The sequence below is a fragment of the Excalfactoria chinensis genome, chromosome 8 (genome assembly GCF_039878825.1).
Source record: "Excalfactoria chinensis isolate bCotChi1 chromosome 8, bCotChi1.hap2, whole genome shotgun sequence".
Classification (NCBI taxonomy): Eukaryota; Metazoa; Chordata; class Aves; order Galliformes; family Phasianidae; genus Excalfactoria; species Excalfactoria chinensis.
This window is the reverse complement of record NC_092832.1, coordinates 27,277,107-27,293,830: the sequence shown is the minus strand read 5'-3', so window position 1 is coordinate 27,293,830 and position 16,724 is coordinate 27,277,107. Positions and strand designations below refer to the sequence as shown.

Genomic DNA, 16,724 nt, shown 5'->3' with positions numbered 1-16,724 from the left:
ACTGCCAAAACAACCATACAGAGCAGAAGGAAGAGTGAATATCCACCGTGCCTGTATTTTCTGTCTTCTAGGTGCCCGAGTGGATCGATAGTTATAAAGCTGTACCCATAGTTACATATGACAACAATTATTTGCTGAAGTCCTTCCTGTGGAATTAATGTCATGATGTCAAATAATGCTTTTATACTTAGGGTCAAATACATGTGTATCCTGACAGTAGCAGTGCTCATCCTGCAGAAGTCAATAACAGCTATCTGCGATGTCTCACTCTCCTTCCAGACAGGTTAGCAGAGAATGAATCACAATTAGCACTTCTAGGGCTAAGATGCAAATGAATGTGTTTCATCTCGGCTTTTAGCTTTTGAACAGCTGATGAGAGAGAAGTCGTCAAGCAGCGTTTCCTATCAGCTCCCATTAGGAAAATGAAAGAGAAGAAAAGCACAGCCCAGGCCTGGCTAAGAAAGCTGGTGGGCCTGAGCCCGGTGTGGATGCTGCCAAAGGCCACAGCAGCTGCTCCGTGCAGCACAGCCCTCATCTGCAAATAGGTGCCCTTCTGTGAGTCGCCCTCCTGTCCGAGGGAAAGCCTTGTGTGCCTGAGCACTGCAGGTAGCATGGCGGAATTTCTATTTCGTGACAAAAGTAAAACATCACAGGATCACAGAATGGTCTGTGTTGCAAAGGCCCACAGTGCTCATCCAGTTCCAACCCCCTGCTGTGTGCAGGGTCACCAACCAGCAGCCCAGGCTGCCCAGAGCCACATCCAGCCTGGCCTTGAATGCCTGCAGGGATGGGGCATCCACAGCCTCCTTGGGCAACCTGTGCCAGTGCATCAGCGATGTCATTTTCCTGTAAATTTAACTATAAATTTCATCTGATTGAGGGTCACTTTATCAACCATTCCAGAACACGAGCAGCGCACCCAAATATCACAACAAGAATAAATCAGAGGGATTCAAAATGTGTTTTAATCAAATCGATCCTAACTCTAAAAGCCAAATCATTAGCACAGTTAGCTTTGTTTTTTTTTTTAGGTCAGAGAATCACCATTAAAAAGCTGCCACTCTTAACCAGGTGTTGGATTTTGCTTCAATATCCCATAAAAGGTGAAAAAGTTCTAAACCAGATTTCAAAACCTCATTAAAAAAGAAAATCTAAACGTTATCAGCAATATTCGGGTTAAACTGTTGGATTAGAAGAGATAAGAAAAACATAAATTTGCATCCTAAAGAGCATTAGCAGAAACAAACCCTACTGAGCTGGTACCCCTAAAGCATTTGTAAGGCAAATGGGAAACTTCCATCTCCCTGGAGAGAATCATGATAGCATTCCTGAGTGTGTCACAGCTGCTTCAAACACAACTTACTGACCCACCAGTTCCAAAGAAAGGATTACAGCACAGCAGAAATGGACACACAGAACAGCTTCATGTCAGTGCACAGTGCACAGCAGTGCACAGCCAGACACGAGCACAACAAGCATGGTACCACAAAGCGACAGCTCCCCAGGAACCTGGAGTTTGATTGAATAGATTTCAGTTCTCAATGGTATTCAAAGAAAAATTGTTAGCCATTTGATTTTCTGTGTCATCTTCTTTAGGTGTTTCAACTTCCAACTTCAGATTTCAGCCATCATTTCAAAGCCTTAGGGTCAGGGATCTACAATGAGAAGGAGAAATGTGAGATAATTAGGCTGTGCGCCTACACTGACCAGGTACCTCTTTTGTTTTCTTTTCTTTTGCAGAAATAGGACACATTTAAGCACTAGATTCTCTTCATCATCTGTGCTGGTGTATAGAAACATATGTAGTTGCTGATGCTGGTTGCTACAGGCATCCCACACAACCAATTAGAGCAAAATAACACTCTCCTGTCTGTGCAGTACATCAAACTGCTACACACCTGCTAAAACCGGCGCACAACAGACATTCACTTTTTACCCCCTCAGTGCCACCATGCTCTCTGACATGACAAAGTGGAAGTGCAAGCACTCCCGCCAAGCACGTGGGTGTCTGATGAGTCTCCATTCAGGCTGACTCAAGCAGCTATCTTAGCTGTTTGGGCTCCAAGGACATCCCATCTGCAGCAGGAATCCACACGAACTGTGACTGATGTGGACTGCAAAGACTCCATAAAGTAAACTTCTGAGTCACTTAAAAGTTAAGTGAAGCAAGAATTATGAGGAGACAGCTGCTGCATCACTTCATTAACTTATTCCTGAGACTCAGGATGGATGCTGAAAGAGTTCCCATGTGATTAGTGAGAAAGGCAGAGGATTAGGAAGGAAATCCTTTTCAGAGTGAAGGCGCTAAGCTAGCAGCCAACTTACTGCAGCTTTCAGAGCTTGGTCTAGGTCTGCCACTAAATCTTCCTCATCTTCCAAACCAATCGACAGGCGAATTAATGTATCGCTGATTCCAAGAGCTTCTCTGTCTTCTTTAGGCACTGAAGCATGAGTCATGACAGCCCTGCAAGAAGAAGGAAGAAAGCAGAATTTTTCCTAAGGTACGTTATTTTTACTGGAAAAAAAATCAAAGAAATCGACCACCTTCCAGCATTCCCTGCAGTCCCAAGAAGATTTTACACCTTTTACATGCCGCCTGCTGGATAACCATAGACCAGAAGAGATCTCATCAGCAATCACTGCACCTTCTGCCAACCGTGGTGAAGCCAGTGGCTTCCAGCTCCCAGAATCTCAGTACAGTATTTTCAAAGAACGATGAGTAAGAAGTGGGTACTTAAATAATCTGGAACTGAAATTGAGAAAAACACTTTCTCTCTGCCTTCCAGCATACGTTAACATTTCTGGTAAGCGGTATCTAAAAGCTCTATTTTAAGCATGTGGAGAAAGGTTTACATGTGCCACCTCCAGTATGAAATCCCCTGATGTTTGTTTCTCACTTCTGGTTCCTCAGATCACCCGTCACACTGTACCATGCATGTGGCTGAGTACTCTCCCCAGCTATGAAGGAAATGAAGAACCCATTTTTCACTGACATGCATTACTCTGCAATTACCTTTCAACAGCTGAAGTGTTTAAAGATGGACTCTTATTCCAAAATGAGAAACCGAAATGATTTCACAGATCTTTAACCCTAAATTTCCATGTATTTTTTGACCAGCAAATCAGATTTCAGCAGAGCAATCTAATTACAGAAGAATCCTACTAGTAACCCTTTAACCTGGACAGCGGTGCCTACGTAATAGTAAAATCCCCACCAAGTCTGTTCAGCACGCAGACAGGCTCGGTTCAGTGCAGCGGTCTGAATGTGCCCTCTTGTGTAAGCAGCTAGAATGGCAGTGTAGCCAAATCCACTCGATTCTACTTGCTCTAAATCATCCCGACTCCTTGGAATTGCTACCATAGCACCAAATGGTGGCTAAGTCTCCCACCTAAAGCACTAAGTGAGGGCAGTGGCAGCAGTAGCATTGCTGAAAGTAGTGCAAAGGTGTTGCTAAAATGCACAGTGCTTCTGGAATGATTCGTTCAGCAGAGCCAAGAGCTAGTGGGAAATGCCAGCCATGGCCAGCAGCACCATAGGGTGACTGAGGAAATGGAAAAGAGAGTGTTGGTGAATGTGCTTGGATGTTTATTTAAGATGCAGGTCTAGCTTGAGCCAGGAGAGCCAGGCAAGTAGACAGATGCAAGCACAGCACTTGGAGCCATCTTTGCAGACGAGGCATCTCCCCAGTGCTGCCCTGGGGCAGCTTCCATGGTCTGCTTCCCCTACAGCATGTCGTACTTCTTGCCTCTCCACAGTGCATTCAGGAGAGCCCACTGAATGCAAGTGGGCAGTGCTATTTTGCACATGTGCAGAGACCACAAGTGCAGAACAGTTTAGCTTTGTCAGGACAGACACATGTACACTATTAAAACCACGTGCACATTTTCCTCCCCTTTCGACCCATTTGCTGTTGAGATTTTTGTAACAGGTGATTCGGGAAGAATCCCACAGCAGGAAAGAGCTGCAGCTGTTGGGGTCACCCCAGCAGATGGGTGACCAACATCCAGAGCCTGGGCAGGGACAGGGAGCCTTCCAGGCCTCGACCCCAATACCTGCAGCAGTGAAGACATCTGCACAGCCTCAGGTCTGCACGCCCACCTGACACCAGTCTGCCTTCCCATTTCACAGAGGGAATTCATTTCTGGAGAAGTCACCATTTCTGTGTTACACAACACGCTATTCTTGGATGACAATTGTAGGCAATCTGTCTTAGCTTTGTATACAAGAACATTTTAGAACTCCCACTAAAACAGTTGAGGAATTTTGTTACTCTGCAGCTTTTTTAGGGCTGTTAAGATGAAGAAAGACTTACGGAAGCTCTGCTAAGCTTTCATATCCTCCCAGGCTCTCAGCCAGCGTGAACACCTACAGGGAAACAGTAAACAGAAGTGAACACAAAAAGTGTAAGTTTATGAATGCTTAGAAATAGACAGTGAAAGAAAAAGGAACTTCCATTTTTAGTACTTCTCATTTTGCCCTAGGGTTTTCAATAGCAACTTCTGCATTTTAAGAAGTATTAGCTATAATAAAGAAGAAAATTACTTTTACTAGTTGAGAGCCATTAAGATTTGAGACAGATTTCACTTCAAAACAGCTCTGAGGAACTGCAGATGCAAAAGTGAAATACGCCCATGCTGAGCAAACATAACTCAGGATTAGGCCCTGTGTGGCACAGCACAGCCAGCAGAGCAGGAGAGAAGACAAAGAACATAAGGGCACAGAGCCTGCCTGGGCAACAAGAGCGTTCATTCTGTTCTGAGGAAGGACAGAGCAGGCTGCCTCAACAAAGCCAAACCCACGTCCGAAAAACTTCAGTTATGGTTTAAGCGATGATAACCTGCCCTTACATATTCTTCTTCCACCACCAGCATCACACATCTATTTTCACATATAGCACATAGGCTTCCCAAGCTGCCAGATGGTGATTTTGATGGTGGGGAGCAGGGATGGAAATTAAGATTCTTCCCTTAAGGTTGCTCTGTTTTTTCTTCCCGTTCCTTGTGTCTGAAGGTTCATTTAGTGTTTTGAAAAACAGCCTGACAAGTGCTTTGAAATACAACAGCAGTATTGCACCAGCCACTCTGCCTCCAAGTACTGCAGGCAATTACAAAAGGCCAGCTCTTGGTTAGCAGCAATGCCTAGGCTAACCTGGAGATGTTACACCACGTTGTGTAAACAGACACCTCAAATGAGCTGAAATATCCTTTTCTTCCCTCTCATTAGCCTCTGATTTATGAGCAATCTATTATTTAGAGATGGTTACACCCAAATTAAATTAGGAGCTCTAAGAGTACAGAGGAAGACTCTCCCCACCCCAAGAAAAATCCCTGCTTCCGTCATCACACTCAGAAGGACAGATTCAGTTCACATTAAAGTAAAGTGTATTTGCCATCATTTACCTTTATGCTCTTCAGAAAGATAGTAGCATGTTTGAGGTTTCCTTTAATGTAAAATGACAGCATACCCGGGCAGCCGGTGCACTGCCGCTTGGCCAGCTGGTGCTGGGGGTGGGAAGGCAGTCCTGCAATTGGAAGCAGCCGCTGTCAGTTAGTTACCATCACATCAAAGGGTAAAGCAGCTCACCCTGAACTGCACAAAATATCCTTCTGATGGGAAGGAATGTAAAGCCCATTGCCGAGATACCTAACCACGAGCCATCAGACGTGAAGGCTGCTCAAGCGGCACGTAGCAGCACAGCACCCAAACCCTGCAGTCCTGCCAACCTACCTGGGTAAATGACTTTCTCCACTCGGGGATTTGACTCAAGGAATCGACCCACAGCCAAAGCATTGCGGAAGTGTTGGTTCATCCGCAGCTGCAGAGTCTTCAAACCCCGGTTGCAGAGGAAGCAGTCAAAGGGAGACGGAATGGCTCCAAGAGCTATGGAAGTTGAGACACAAAACCACACATGGGACAAACAGGGGTTTTCTTGTTGGTTTTTGTTGTTGTTTGTTTGCTTGTTTCAGTGAAACTACAGTCCAAACTTCCCAACATTCTTAAGTTACAACAAGATGCGAGTGAAGACATCTGATATGATCTGCTGCTCTCGTTTCACACACATGGGAAGCCAATTAGTGAGATAAATTAACACACTGAAGACTTGCACATGAAATGTATTAGGTACAGTGTACCTTTATTCCTTCTGTTGTAGAGAGGACACTGCATAGAAATTTATTCATTAAGAGGCAATAAAATCATTAAAGCTCACATCAGAGGATAGTTTTAACAAATAAAATATAATTAGCATGAATTGGATGAACTCCACTAAATATGTCAAGGTTTGCAAACCTTTTTGTGAGTGAAGTCAGGTAAATCCAGGGAATGCCTGTGCTCTTTCTGCCATAGGCTTAAGCCCAGCCTGAAGAGAGACCTGGTAAAGAGCCATGCCCCATGTAACTGCAGGCACTGCACATTTGAGCAGCTCTGTATCTGATGCTTTCTGGATGTGCCATGTACTTGTGTGCATGCCATATGCTTCCTAACATGAGCTGGTACATCAGAATACAATATATTTCAACTTATTTCCCGTATTTACTACTTACAGCCTTGTAAGAATTTGAGCCTTTCGTACAGATCATCACGATTTACTGAAACGATCCCCATCACAACATCGCTGTGCCCTAAAAACGCAAGAACATAAGAAGAAAGTGAGCCACTTTATCTCCCTCAGGGTTCTCCACAAACCCTCTTTTCTCAGTCTTGGTGCTAAGATGGTCCCATTTTGGCAACACGCTGGATTCCTTCTCACTGCTACAGCTGCCCTTGCTGTGCTGTCACATGGAACATAAGCAGATTCCCACATGGTCTGAAGTGAGGGTCAGCAGCACGCTCTGACGCACACCGTGCTCATGCTCCAGGTCCCACCACATGCTGCAGTGAGCTGCCAGGAAGCAGGACTTTGTCCAGCCATCAGTGAGCTCCTGCGGAGCTGCAGCCAAGCAGAAAACTTCCACTTCAATCTTCACCACAAGCAGACACATGCTCACAGCACAGCTGCTACAGCTGGGCTACCTCTTAGCCTGGGTTGTTTGGGAAACAACACAACGAATGTGCTTCTGAACAGGTTCCAGCACTGCCACATAAAACATGCCTTGAACTTTGGTATCATTTCCAGCAGCTACCTCGTACTGAAGTCTCACATTTGGTTTTATGGCTCAGTGCGTGTGCATGGTGCATTTCCAAAAGCCACTTTTGGCTTTTCCTTGCTCAAGATTGTTCCATGTGAGACACTGTAAGACCAGCTGAGCTTGGAGGGAGCCCAAGTTTGAAAAAGACTCTGATCTTGTGGATTTGTTTTTCTCATTAAAGCAAACCATCTGGGCTCTCACCGTGCAAACTGTGTTTGCACAGCGTCACTTGTTGGTGCTAATAGCAACAGCTACTACCTATGGATTTATCCACAGCAAAAGGGAGTTTAAAGGCATCCATGAGACATGGAAGTAGATCAAGAGCTGAGAGCAGAAAAGCTCTCCAGTAGCTTTTAAATGACTTTTATAGAACAGCCTGAGTTGTGTTGGACCCAGGCACTCACCATTCACATACTTGGTTGCAGAATACATACAGATGTCAGCCCCCAGGGACAAAGGACGCTAAAAAGAAATGAAAATAATAGGTTTGATTGAAGTTACTTTTGCGCTCTGATTCCTTCCAGGCTGCCCAGAAACACTGTGATCAAGCACAGAAATTTACAAGAGAAAAAACTAAGAGGAAAAACAAAAAGCAAGACACAAAAGTGAGAGTGAAGAAAGAAAGTGGGACAAAAACCAGACGTAAAGGAAAGCACTCTGTTCATGAGACACACAATACAAGATCCCACAATAAAATGTGATTTGTAAGCACTACTGTAACTCCTGCTGGTTTCAGTGAGAAATGAGACAAATCTGAATGAAACAAGTGTATCTGATACACTTCACAGGCTCACACTAATGAAAGAAAACCAGTTATGTTGCTTAGCTGAGGCAGAGCCATGTAATGATGTCTCGAGCATATCTCCTTAGAAAAGGAAGGCCTCCACACTAAGCAGAGCTCTTCTCAGTGCTCCAGAAACCCACATTGCTGCTACTGCACTGGAAGGACAGCTGAACACCTGAGGAAAGCACAGAGGGCGTTGTTTGCCAAGTCTCCCTTCACTGCTGTGCTCAGCTTTCTGCCTAGGAGCAGGCGAGAGGCAAACCAAGACTACACTAGGCAAGAAGTTATGAACCTTTTTTTTTAATTAGTCCCTAAGTAAAGAACTTTACGTGTATTAAATAAACAGATTATAAAGACTGGAGAGTACTAATACATTAAAAGGTGACAAAGCAAGCAGATTTAGAATAAAAGAGTGCTGCTGTCAGCTTAAGCACGTAAGTCTACCGCAGGAACACGGATAATGTGCATTCCCACTGTGCAGCCAAGAGAACAGTAGCATAAACACCAGTGCCTTTTATACTCAATATTGCTACATAAATCACTCTAAAATTATGATTTTCCTAGTACACTCAGGAGTCTGGAGGAGTTTAAAAACATTACCTATTACGCTTACTGGGCTTAATCATTACTGACTCTCTCTGAGGACCGGTCCAATAAAGTATATATTAACTAGCTCACAGACACAGATGCTGACTCTTCTCCTTTCACACACATCTTTCAACAGTAAAATAAACAAAAGGAAAAGAAACCGACATCTTTGGTATATACAAGACAAGCTCAAGAGCTGCTCTAGCTAAGCATTAACACTTCCTGTAGGGCTCTCTTCATTTATAATGATCTCAGTGTCCATAATAAAAATAAAAATAAATTAAAAAAAAAAGAAAGAAAAAGGAAAAAAGGCATCTTCCCTACTTGCACTCAAAAAGAAGTTCTCTGTAGACCTAAAATACGAGGAATTTCTTTGATCTCCAGGGAAATACATGGGGATACTATTAGCCCACACTGAGATGAACCAGACCTTGAAGTTCATTATTTAGAGGCACTTTTAGAGTTCTAGAATTCCCTTTACTTCCTGTATTCTAGTTTTTAAAGCACAAAAGTTGTATGAGTTGTCCAACATCAAAACCACAAACGTGAGCCACCTGTTCATCAAAATATTGATGAAAAAGTTAACTTTAACAACTGAAAGACACAGTCAAAATCTTCTGCTTCTTTTAACCATCCTCTCCACTTCCTTTTTGGAATACCAAATGGTTTGAAACAGATCCCAAGCAGCACGTGCAGAAGAATTGGTAGAAAAAAAGACAAAGGTGGAAAACAATACAGAACACAAGACATCTGAATGACAGAGAAGCCTTCCTTCTGATGGCTCAACTTACCGTCTGGATTGCATAAGCATGTTTACTTAAGCTGTGAGCTACGTTGCTTTTGTTGGTGTCAGACTGGCATATAGCTACCTATAAAATATTCTGCATGCCATCTCTGCTAAATTATAAAGAAGCAGCGCATTGCATTTAGAGGCAATTTTACAGCACACACGTCAAAACCACAGTTTTAGCAGTGGTTCCATTTTAAAAAGGCATCTTTGAAGACAATGAAATGCCGGGGTAACTACAAGGAAAGCAAGAACTTACCTGGAAATACGGAGACATAAAACTGTTGTCTACTGCCAGCAGGATATCTTTGTGCTTACGGACCACATCAGCACAGCCCTGAATATCAATGACCTTCAGCGTGGGGTTTGTGGGTGTTTCAATCCAAACAAGCTGTAGTAATTCAACAATACAAAACACCTCTTTAGAGATAGGACAGTGCTGGTGACCAGACATGCACAATGCAGCTCCAAAAGCAAAACTTCCCCACCTCTTATGAATTTTTAAAGGTACCCACCTAAAAACCTACCAAAGCAGGAATACCCAGGCTTCACAAATAAACACAAGGTACTGTTACCACCACTAAACATCACCATCGGTATCTTTTAGGACAGTTCTACTACTACCAGTTCCACCATCACAAACATTGTGTATTTACTTTAAGAATCAATTCAGAAGTTGTAGGTGCTTTTAAAAGGTTATCTTGTGGAGCATCCATAACCTCCTGGACTCTGCAGGTTTGCAGAGTGAAAATCAGGTGTGATCACTAAAGATTATTTAATGACTTAATGACTTAGTGGAGGGTTGTTAGAGTTAGGATATGGTTCGGTTGCTTGATCTTTTCTACGATTCTATGATTCTAAGAAAGGTGAGACTTCTTGGGAGGGACAGCATCCTCCCCAAGAACAAGTGACACATGAGAGGAGCACCAAACCCTTTGAAAATGCGAGTGCATTGCACCAGAAGAATGCCTGACACAACCAGAACCTTTAAGCTCAAAGGAACTGTTACTGTTCCAAAGCACTCCTTATCCATTTTCATATCATGGTTACAGTGTCACTAACTACTCCTCCTCCCAAAAAAAGAAAAAAAAAAAGCTGTTTAGACTGTCAACAGTAGTATACGTATCAGAAAAGACTTCTTTTGCCTCCTCAATAGGAAGAAGCAACACATCTCTCTGAACAAGCCCTTACTGCTTAGGGATGTTCTCCTATTTCTAATCTTAAGGCACTTGGAAATTGTCCAATTATTCAATGCTTCCCGAAGATTTCAGGAATTATATCCAGGCACTGCATTTGTTTTATTTTATACAGCAAATAGCAGCCCATCATAGGGCCAGTTATGATCCCTGTGCTAGGCAGACACTCAAGGCTCAAACAAGAACGCTCGTGGGTCACAACAGACAGGCAAACCAACCACCACCTGCAACTTGGGGAAAGCTAGTTTAATTTATTGCCAGTGAAACGCCTTTCCTCCCTACCATCCAAAGGGCAACCTGTCCCCTTTGTGCCACGGTGCACCTCCTCCCCTCCTCCATCCTCCTCCTCTGATCTTGTGGTTCCCTCTGTTGTTTCCTACTCTTATTCCCCTCCTCCCTCCTGCCTGAGCCCTTTCCAACACCAAAACCTTGCCACGTACACCCCAGCCAGCAGTAGCATCAATAAAGTTATTTAAGGACATTAAGCATGTAAGCTCAGCAATTTCTCTCTCCCCTACCTTAGTCTCAGGTGTAATTGCAGCTTCCAGGCATTTCAATTTTGTACAGTCCACAAAAACTATTTTTAAGCCCATTTCCGCAGCTATTCTCCGGAAGTATCTGTTTGTACCTTTAGAAAAGGAAAAAGCAGAGACAAGGAGCAAAACGATTTTAGGAAGTTTCCTTCGCTGATCTCCAGCCTCTTATTTGCACCCATGGAAGTCAAGACTGCACAGTTCTGTGCTGTTTGTTACATACGGCAGATCAGTACATTTTTATTTCTAAGTCTGAAGATTGCTGTGTTCTTAACCATCGTGGAGAAGCAATAGTGGGAAGGTAGAATCACACAGACTAAGAAGTACTTTCATTTAACAGCTGCTCATTTGTTCGGTTGGAAGATGGAACAAATGAAGTGCTTTGGCTGCAGCCCAAATCATGAGTCCACGGTCAGTCCTGGGCCTCCTGCCTCCTCCCACTGAACCTCACTCCCCTAAAACACACGGCACGCAGCATTTCTGCCTGGTGCTCCTCTTCTGCTGTGTCAAACAGCGGACCTGCATGCACAGTTCAATCACATAAACATACATAAACACACAGCAGACAACTGTGACCTACAGACCCACTTCATTTGCCACCCTTCACTTTTCTCCCAGCACTTTGCTATGCATCATTCCAGTCTTTCTATCACTTTTCCCCCATCCCAGTTACTGCAACTTTTTTCCACCTCGCACTTTCAAGGTCTTCCCTCTATTTAACAAGCCTAATCAAAAGCCTGGGAGAAGAACCAAGCGGAAGATGCCAGATGCTGTTTTATCATATTTCCATTAAATAATAATGTAATAAGGAACAGAATAAAGAGATTCCTCCTTCCTGTCTTCAAAGACTTTCAGTGGAAATCTTAAGGCAGGAAAAAGAAGCAACTACCTGACCACAGAACCATTCGGGTTGGAAATAAGTCCCTCAAGACCACCCCCCCATGCCCACATCCCTCAGTGCCACATCCCCACAGCTCTGAGCACCCCCAGCAATGGTGATCCCCCACTCCCACCCCCTGGGCAGCCTGGCTGGTGTTGCAGCTTAAACATTGCCCTCAGCTTGCCCAGATCCCTCTGTATGACCCTCAGGCAGACAATTAAATGGGAGATATACAACATACTGATTGCTTGGGTTAAAAATTAATTTACTGGGTCTTCTGCCAAGGTTATTTAACATTTATTCACTTATGACAAGTTGGCAGCTGCCATCTTGTCATAACAGCACAGGATTTGCAGGATTGGATTCTATCCAAGCACTGCATGAGTGATTTTGTTTTTCCAGAAAATACCTGCATTTCTACAATAAACTGTTCACTGTATTCCCTCATACTGTTGGAGGCTTATTCAAGCATAGGACATAGTCACACAGGCTGTGAACTCCACAAACACAACCCACAGAGAAGCTGCCTTGCAGCAGTCTTACACTCTCTTAATAACAGTGCACTACATAAGCCCTTTGATGTACATATCTTTAGCATTTTTCTTACAACCCTGATTACTACAAGCTCAGTTGATTTAGCACATGCAGAACTGCTATCCTAATCAAGGATTCTTAAACACTCAAGCCCAATCTCAAGCTACAACATTAAGGAAAGCTAGCAGGGAAGGTACCCGGATCAAAAGCTTATGCAAGTCCACAGCCTAATAGTGGATTGCACCCAGAAGACACAGCCATAGTAGATACAAACTGTGTTCAGGGAGGACAACAATACAGTTGTCTGAAACAGTCTAGCCCTAACACTGGTTGGTAAAGGGTCAAGCCCAGAAAAGGAATGGCATAAAAAAGCAAGCTGGAAAGCTGTACTATGTTGGACTGCCCATAAGTCTGTGCAGAGCTAGGATATCACTATTTTCCACTCCCTGCAGCATACGCTACTAGCTAATGAAGCATTCACACTGTGCAGCAGTCTTTCAACGTCTGAATTTCCATGACCAAATTCACAGAGGAGTATTCTGACTTCTCACAAAGTGAAAAGACTTTGAAGAAAAGTAATTTAAATTCAGAAAGTTCACAAGAAACACTAATAGATCTAATCAGGAATGATGATCAAAAACATGCTTTCACTTTACTTACCTCCATAGACATCATCCATACAGATAACTGTATCTCCTGCCTTCAACAGGTGAGTAATATTCACAGTAGCAGCTAAGCCAGAAGCATATGCCAAAGCTAAAAAAGAAAAGAGGGGCAGAGAGATCATATTTTAACAAGACACAAACCTGTCAAACTTGCCTTTGCTTTCTTTACTCGCTTTTAAAGTGAACCTGTTGTATCACCCTCCCCAATGCTATCTCCCTCTCTAAGCACTTTCACTAGAAGCATACAAGGTGTCACCGCCCCCCATGAGCACTGCAGAAGCTGTTGCCCAGCTCACCCTCACATCACCAAGTTCAGTGCTGCAATACAAGGATGAGTTCCTATCAAGAAATGTGTTACGCACTGAACAAAGTAAGAAGCAAAGGCTTTATACAAGGACTACAGATCCAGCTGGGCTACCCTGGGGAGAAGCGCAGAGCAGCTCTGCCTGCTGCTAGCCATCACTGTGCAAGCCTTGCTGCCCCACTGCTGGTGGCAGCCCAGTGTCCTCAACTCCCCAGGTTACAGCTACTGCAGCCACCATCACAAGCTGCACATGCTGCCAACCTGCTCAAGGAGACCATGAATTGCTTACAGTATTTCGCTCCATCCAGCACAGCCATCGCCTTCTCCAGGCAGGTTCGGGTAGGGTTTCCGCACCGGCTGTAATCATAATCCTGCTATGAAAGGAAGAAACAAATGGAACTTCAGAGGAAGCAGTGAGAACACTGTGGATGATGGTAACACTTCTGGGTTTCTTAACAGGTCATCGCTCTCAGTGCTGAGGTCACACACCCACCTTTTCCAGAGACAGCAGGCTGCCTTTCTGGCTCGGTCAAGCTGCTCACACAACATCTGCTGGGATCCATCCTTGCTACCTTGTAAGTTTCTACTTGCTGTTAAACCCCCACAAACCATGCTGAGACATTTATGTGAGCTTTACCTGAATTTAGCCAGCGCAGACTCTCACAGAATCACAGCACCACACAACTGCTTGGGTTGGAAAGGCCCTTTGAAGGCCACCTGGTCCCACTCCCCGCAATGAACACCCACAGCTCCATAAGTGCTCAGACTCCATCCACTGGCCTTAGGTGACTGCAGGGATGGGGCACCACTGTCTCTCTGGGCACCTTGTGCCAGTGCCTCACTGCACTTAGCGTCAAGAACTTCTTCCTTATATCCAGTCTATATCCCTTCTAGTGTGACACCACCTCCCCTTGTCCTGTCACAACAGATCCTGCTCAAGAGACTGTCCCTTCTTTCTTACAGCCCCTTGAGAACTGAAAAGATATTGACACAGTTTGTGCTGAGTGACCCTGGAGCAAAAAGCCCACTGTGCTTTACAGCTCAGAGCTGTGAGACCACAGCACGTTTAAGTGTTGGACAGCTTAAACTGAAGCTTTAATGCATTAAAATCTAGGCCACTGCTGATTGGCTAAAGCACAGCCTGTATCCCAAGGAGTAAAGAGCAGATTCCATATTCTTTGAAGAACCTTTGTTCTAGACAGCAGCACCGCTCTCTGATTAAGCGCCTTGTTGTAGCAATTATCCAAGCAGATGCTAATTCCATTGTTTTGACTTAATGAACCTGAAAGCAAATTATTCATCCCAAACTGCACTGGGATGCCTAGAGCCCAGCCCAACGCAAGGACAAGCACCCTCCATTCCGGTGATTCCACAGGAAGCAGCCTGTGCCTGTCAGACCCAAAACTGTGTAGTCTGAGCTTGATCACATGCCCATGAAATAACACTGGAATGATAATCACCTGAGGGGCTGCTGGAAGTGCTTATGCACTCAAGACCAGAAATGAAATGACTCCAAAGTGCCTGTGATGGACATCCCTCACCTGAGGATGGCCCCTAGGAGGACACCAAGGAGGACTCACACTTGGCCATGATCTCCTTTTTTTTGTGGATACCCACCTCTGGAGAGAAGGCCCTGTTGGGACACAGTCCCTACCAAAGTGGCACCCCTTATCTCCACAGTGCTCTGTTGGAAGGGTGCAACAGGGTGCCAGCAATTGCCCATCTGCACCAGATACAAAGTTCTCACAAGCTCAAGTGTTTCCCTGGCACATGATCATGCCAAGGATAATACCTTTCTGCATAACAGCATTATACGAATAATGACCCCAAAGTCAACAACAAGAACATACACACGTGCTCCAATGCAAAGGAATCTGGCAGGCCATCTTGGTATTTGCATGGTTACAGGAATTCTGCTTAATGACAATCTCATCACGTTCAGGAATCTTGCTGAGCTTCCTGCAGGGCCACCGTGGCACTGGCACAGGGGTACAGCACTGCATGGCCTCCCTGTGACCCTCAGCACCTACTCCTAACTGCCCAAAGTGCTGCTGTGCCCGAGTGATTCCACACAGCATCAGAGATCACAAGGCAAATTCCAACTGCCCAAGCAGCAAAGTGTGACATCCTGCCCTGAGATCTGGAACAAACACTGCTCTGTGAGCTGCACTCTGGTGTTACTTCCCTCACATGCATTGTGACCATCAGAAACCTCACAACCATTCACTGTAACACTCCCAGTGGTTTATAAAATGCAGTGGAATATTTATTTGATCTGGAAGGTCAGTGGAAGTGGCCTCTTGCAAAACCTGAGCAAATGAGCAAGCACACTCCCCCCGGGACCAGTGGCAAAGTCGAATGTGGTGTCAAGAGTTCAAGAGAGCTGCACAAAGCATCCACGGGATGCCCGAGATGTGCGAAAGGCGCGAGGCGAGGCACGATGCATGACACGGCATTTCTATCTCAGCAGCTCCCCGATAACACACAGGGTTAAGTTAAGCCACGGGGTCCCACGCTCTGCAGGACCAGCAGGCTGTCTCAAGGCGGCTGCACGCCGACCACGTGCGGCGGAGCCCCGCTCCCAGCAAACGGCCCGCGGCGCCAGGCCCGGCAGGGGGCAGCCCGTCCGCCCCGGCTGATGAAATCGCCCTCCCCGGGCCCGGAGCGGCCACGGCAGCGCCGTCCGCCTGCAGACCCCGCCGGGCTGCGCGGATCGACCCGGGGCCGCATTCCGACCGCAGCGGCCCCGCCCGCACTTACCATGAACTCGCCGGGCGCCTTCTGCTTGAACGTGGTGGAGAGCGAGACCGGCGGCACCAGGGCGCCCGAACGCCACTGGTCGGGCTCCTGCCCGGCATGGATGGCCTGCGTGCTGAAGTGCGCGAAGGGCCGCAAGTAACCCCCGTCCATGGCCGCGATCCGAGTGCCGCCGCTCCGGCCCCTCGCAGCCCTTTACGGCCACGGCTCCGCCCGGGGGCACGGCACGGGAGGGGCCTCCTCGCCGCCCCCCATTGGCTCCGAGCCGTCGGGCAGTGCCCTCGCCGCGGGGCGGGGCCGCGGAGCTGGGCTCGGCTCGGTCCAGGTCGGTCGTGCTTTTCCTTCTTCTCAGCAGGGAGATGCAGGCGATCCCGACCAGCCCAACAGCAAAGAGAATTCCTCCCGCGCTGAGATAGTGGTGGGGGCTGTGAAATCATTTCTCCCCTACTTTTTCCCGTGAAGCTTTCTTTTATTCAGTGGTCTTTGTCGCTTTGAAAGCCGTTTTGGTCCCCAGCACGTCTCTCCAGTCATTCCGAATGCCTCAGAAAAGCCGGTTAGTTTCTCTGAG

The 16,724-nt window shown here is 45.8% G+C and overlaps 1 protein-coding gene across 2 annotated transcripts; it reads right to left on the bottom strand.

Annotated features, from left to right (window-relative positions):
* Positions 1 to 942: 942 nt before the first annotated feature.
* CTH (cystathionine gamma-lyase) lies at positions 943 to 16,426 on the bottom strand. Of its 2 annotated transcripts, none has more exons than XM_072343065.1 (12): positions 16,160 to 16,426; positions 13,689 to 13,770; positions 13,091 to 13,186; positions 11,002 to 11,111; positions 9,547 to 9,678; positions 7,533 to 7,590; positions 6,544 to 6,621; positions 5,729 to 5,881; positions 5,401 to 5,522; positions 4,314 to 4,366; positions 2,326 to 2,464; positions 943 to 1,655 (listed from the first exon to the last, which is right to left on the bottom strand). In XM_072343065.1, exons 1-12 carry the CDS (start codon positions 16,307 to 16,309, stop codon positions 1,629 to 1,631), a joined length of 1,200 nt encoding a protein of 399 aa, XP_072199166.1. In that variant the 5' UTR covers positions 16,310 to 16,426; the 3' UTR covers positions 943 to 1,628. The 2 variants fall into 2 exon arrangements, with proteins under 2 accessions (XP_072199166.1, XP_072199165.1); XM_072343064.1 differs by having other exon boundaries at positions 13,689 to 13,773; positions 16,160 to 16,422.
* Positions 16,427 to 16,724: the final 298 nt, after the last annotated feature.

What these genes read in the sequence shown, in the direction of transcription:
- CTH (XM_072343064.1), bottom strand. Translation starts at nt 16,309, where the DNA reads ATGGACGGGGGTTACTTGCGGCCCTTCGCGCACTTCAGCACGCAGGCC. An exon ending in TGCAACCAAGTATGTGAATG is followed by an intron (nt 6,622 to 7,532) that starts GTGAGTGCCTGG and finishes TTGCGTTTTTAG; the next exon opens with GGCACAGCGATGTTGTGATG. An exon ending in TCTTTCTGAAGAGCATAAAG is followed by an intron (nt 4,367 to 5,400) that starts GTAAATGATGGC and finishes GTTTCCCTGTAG; the next exon opens with GTGTTCACGCTGGCTGAGAG.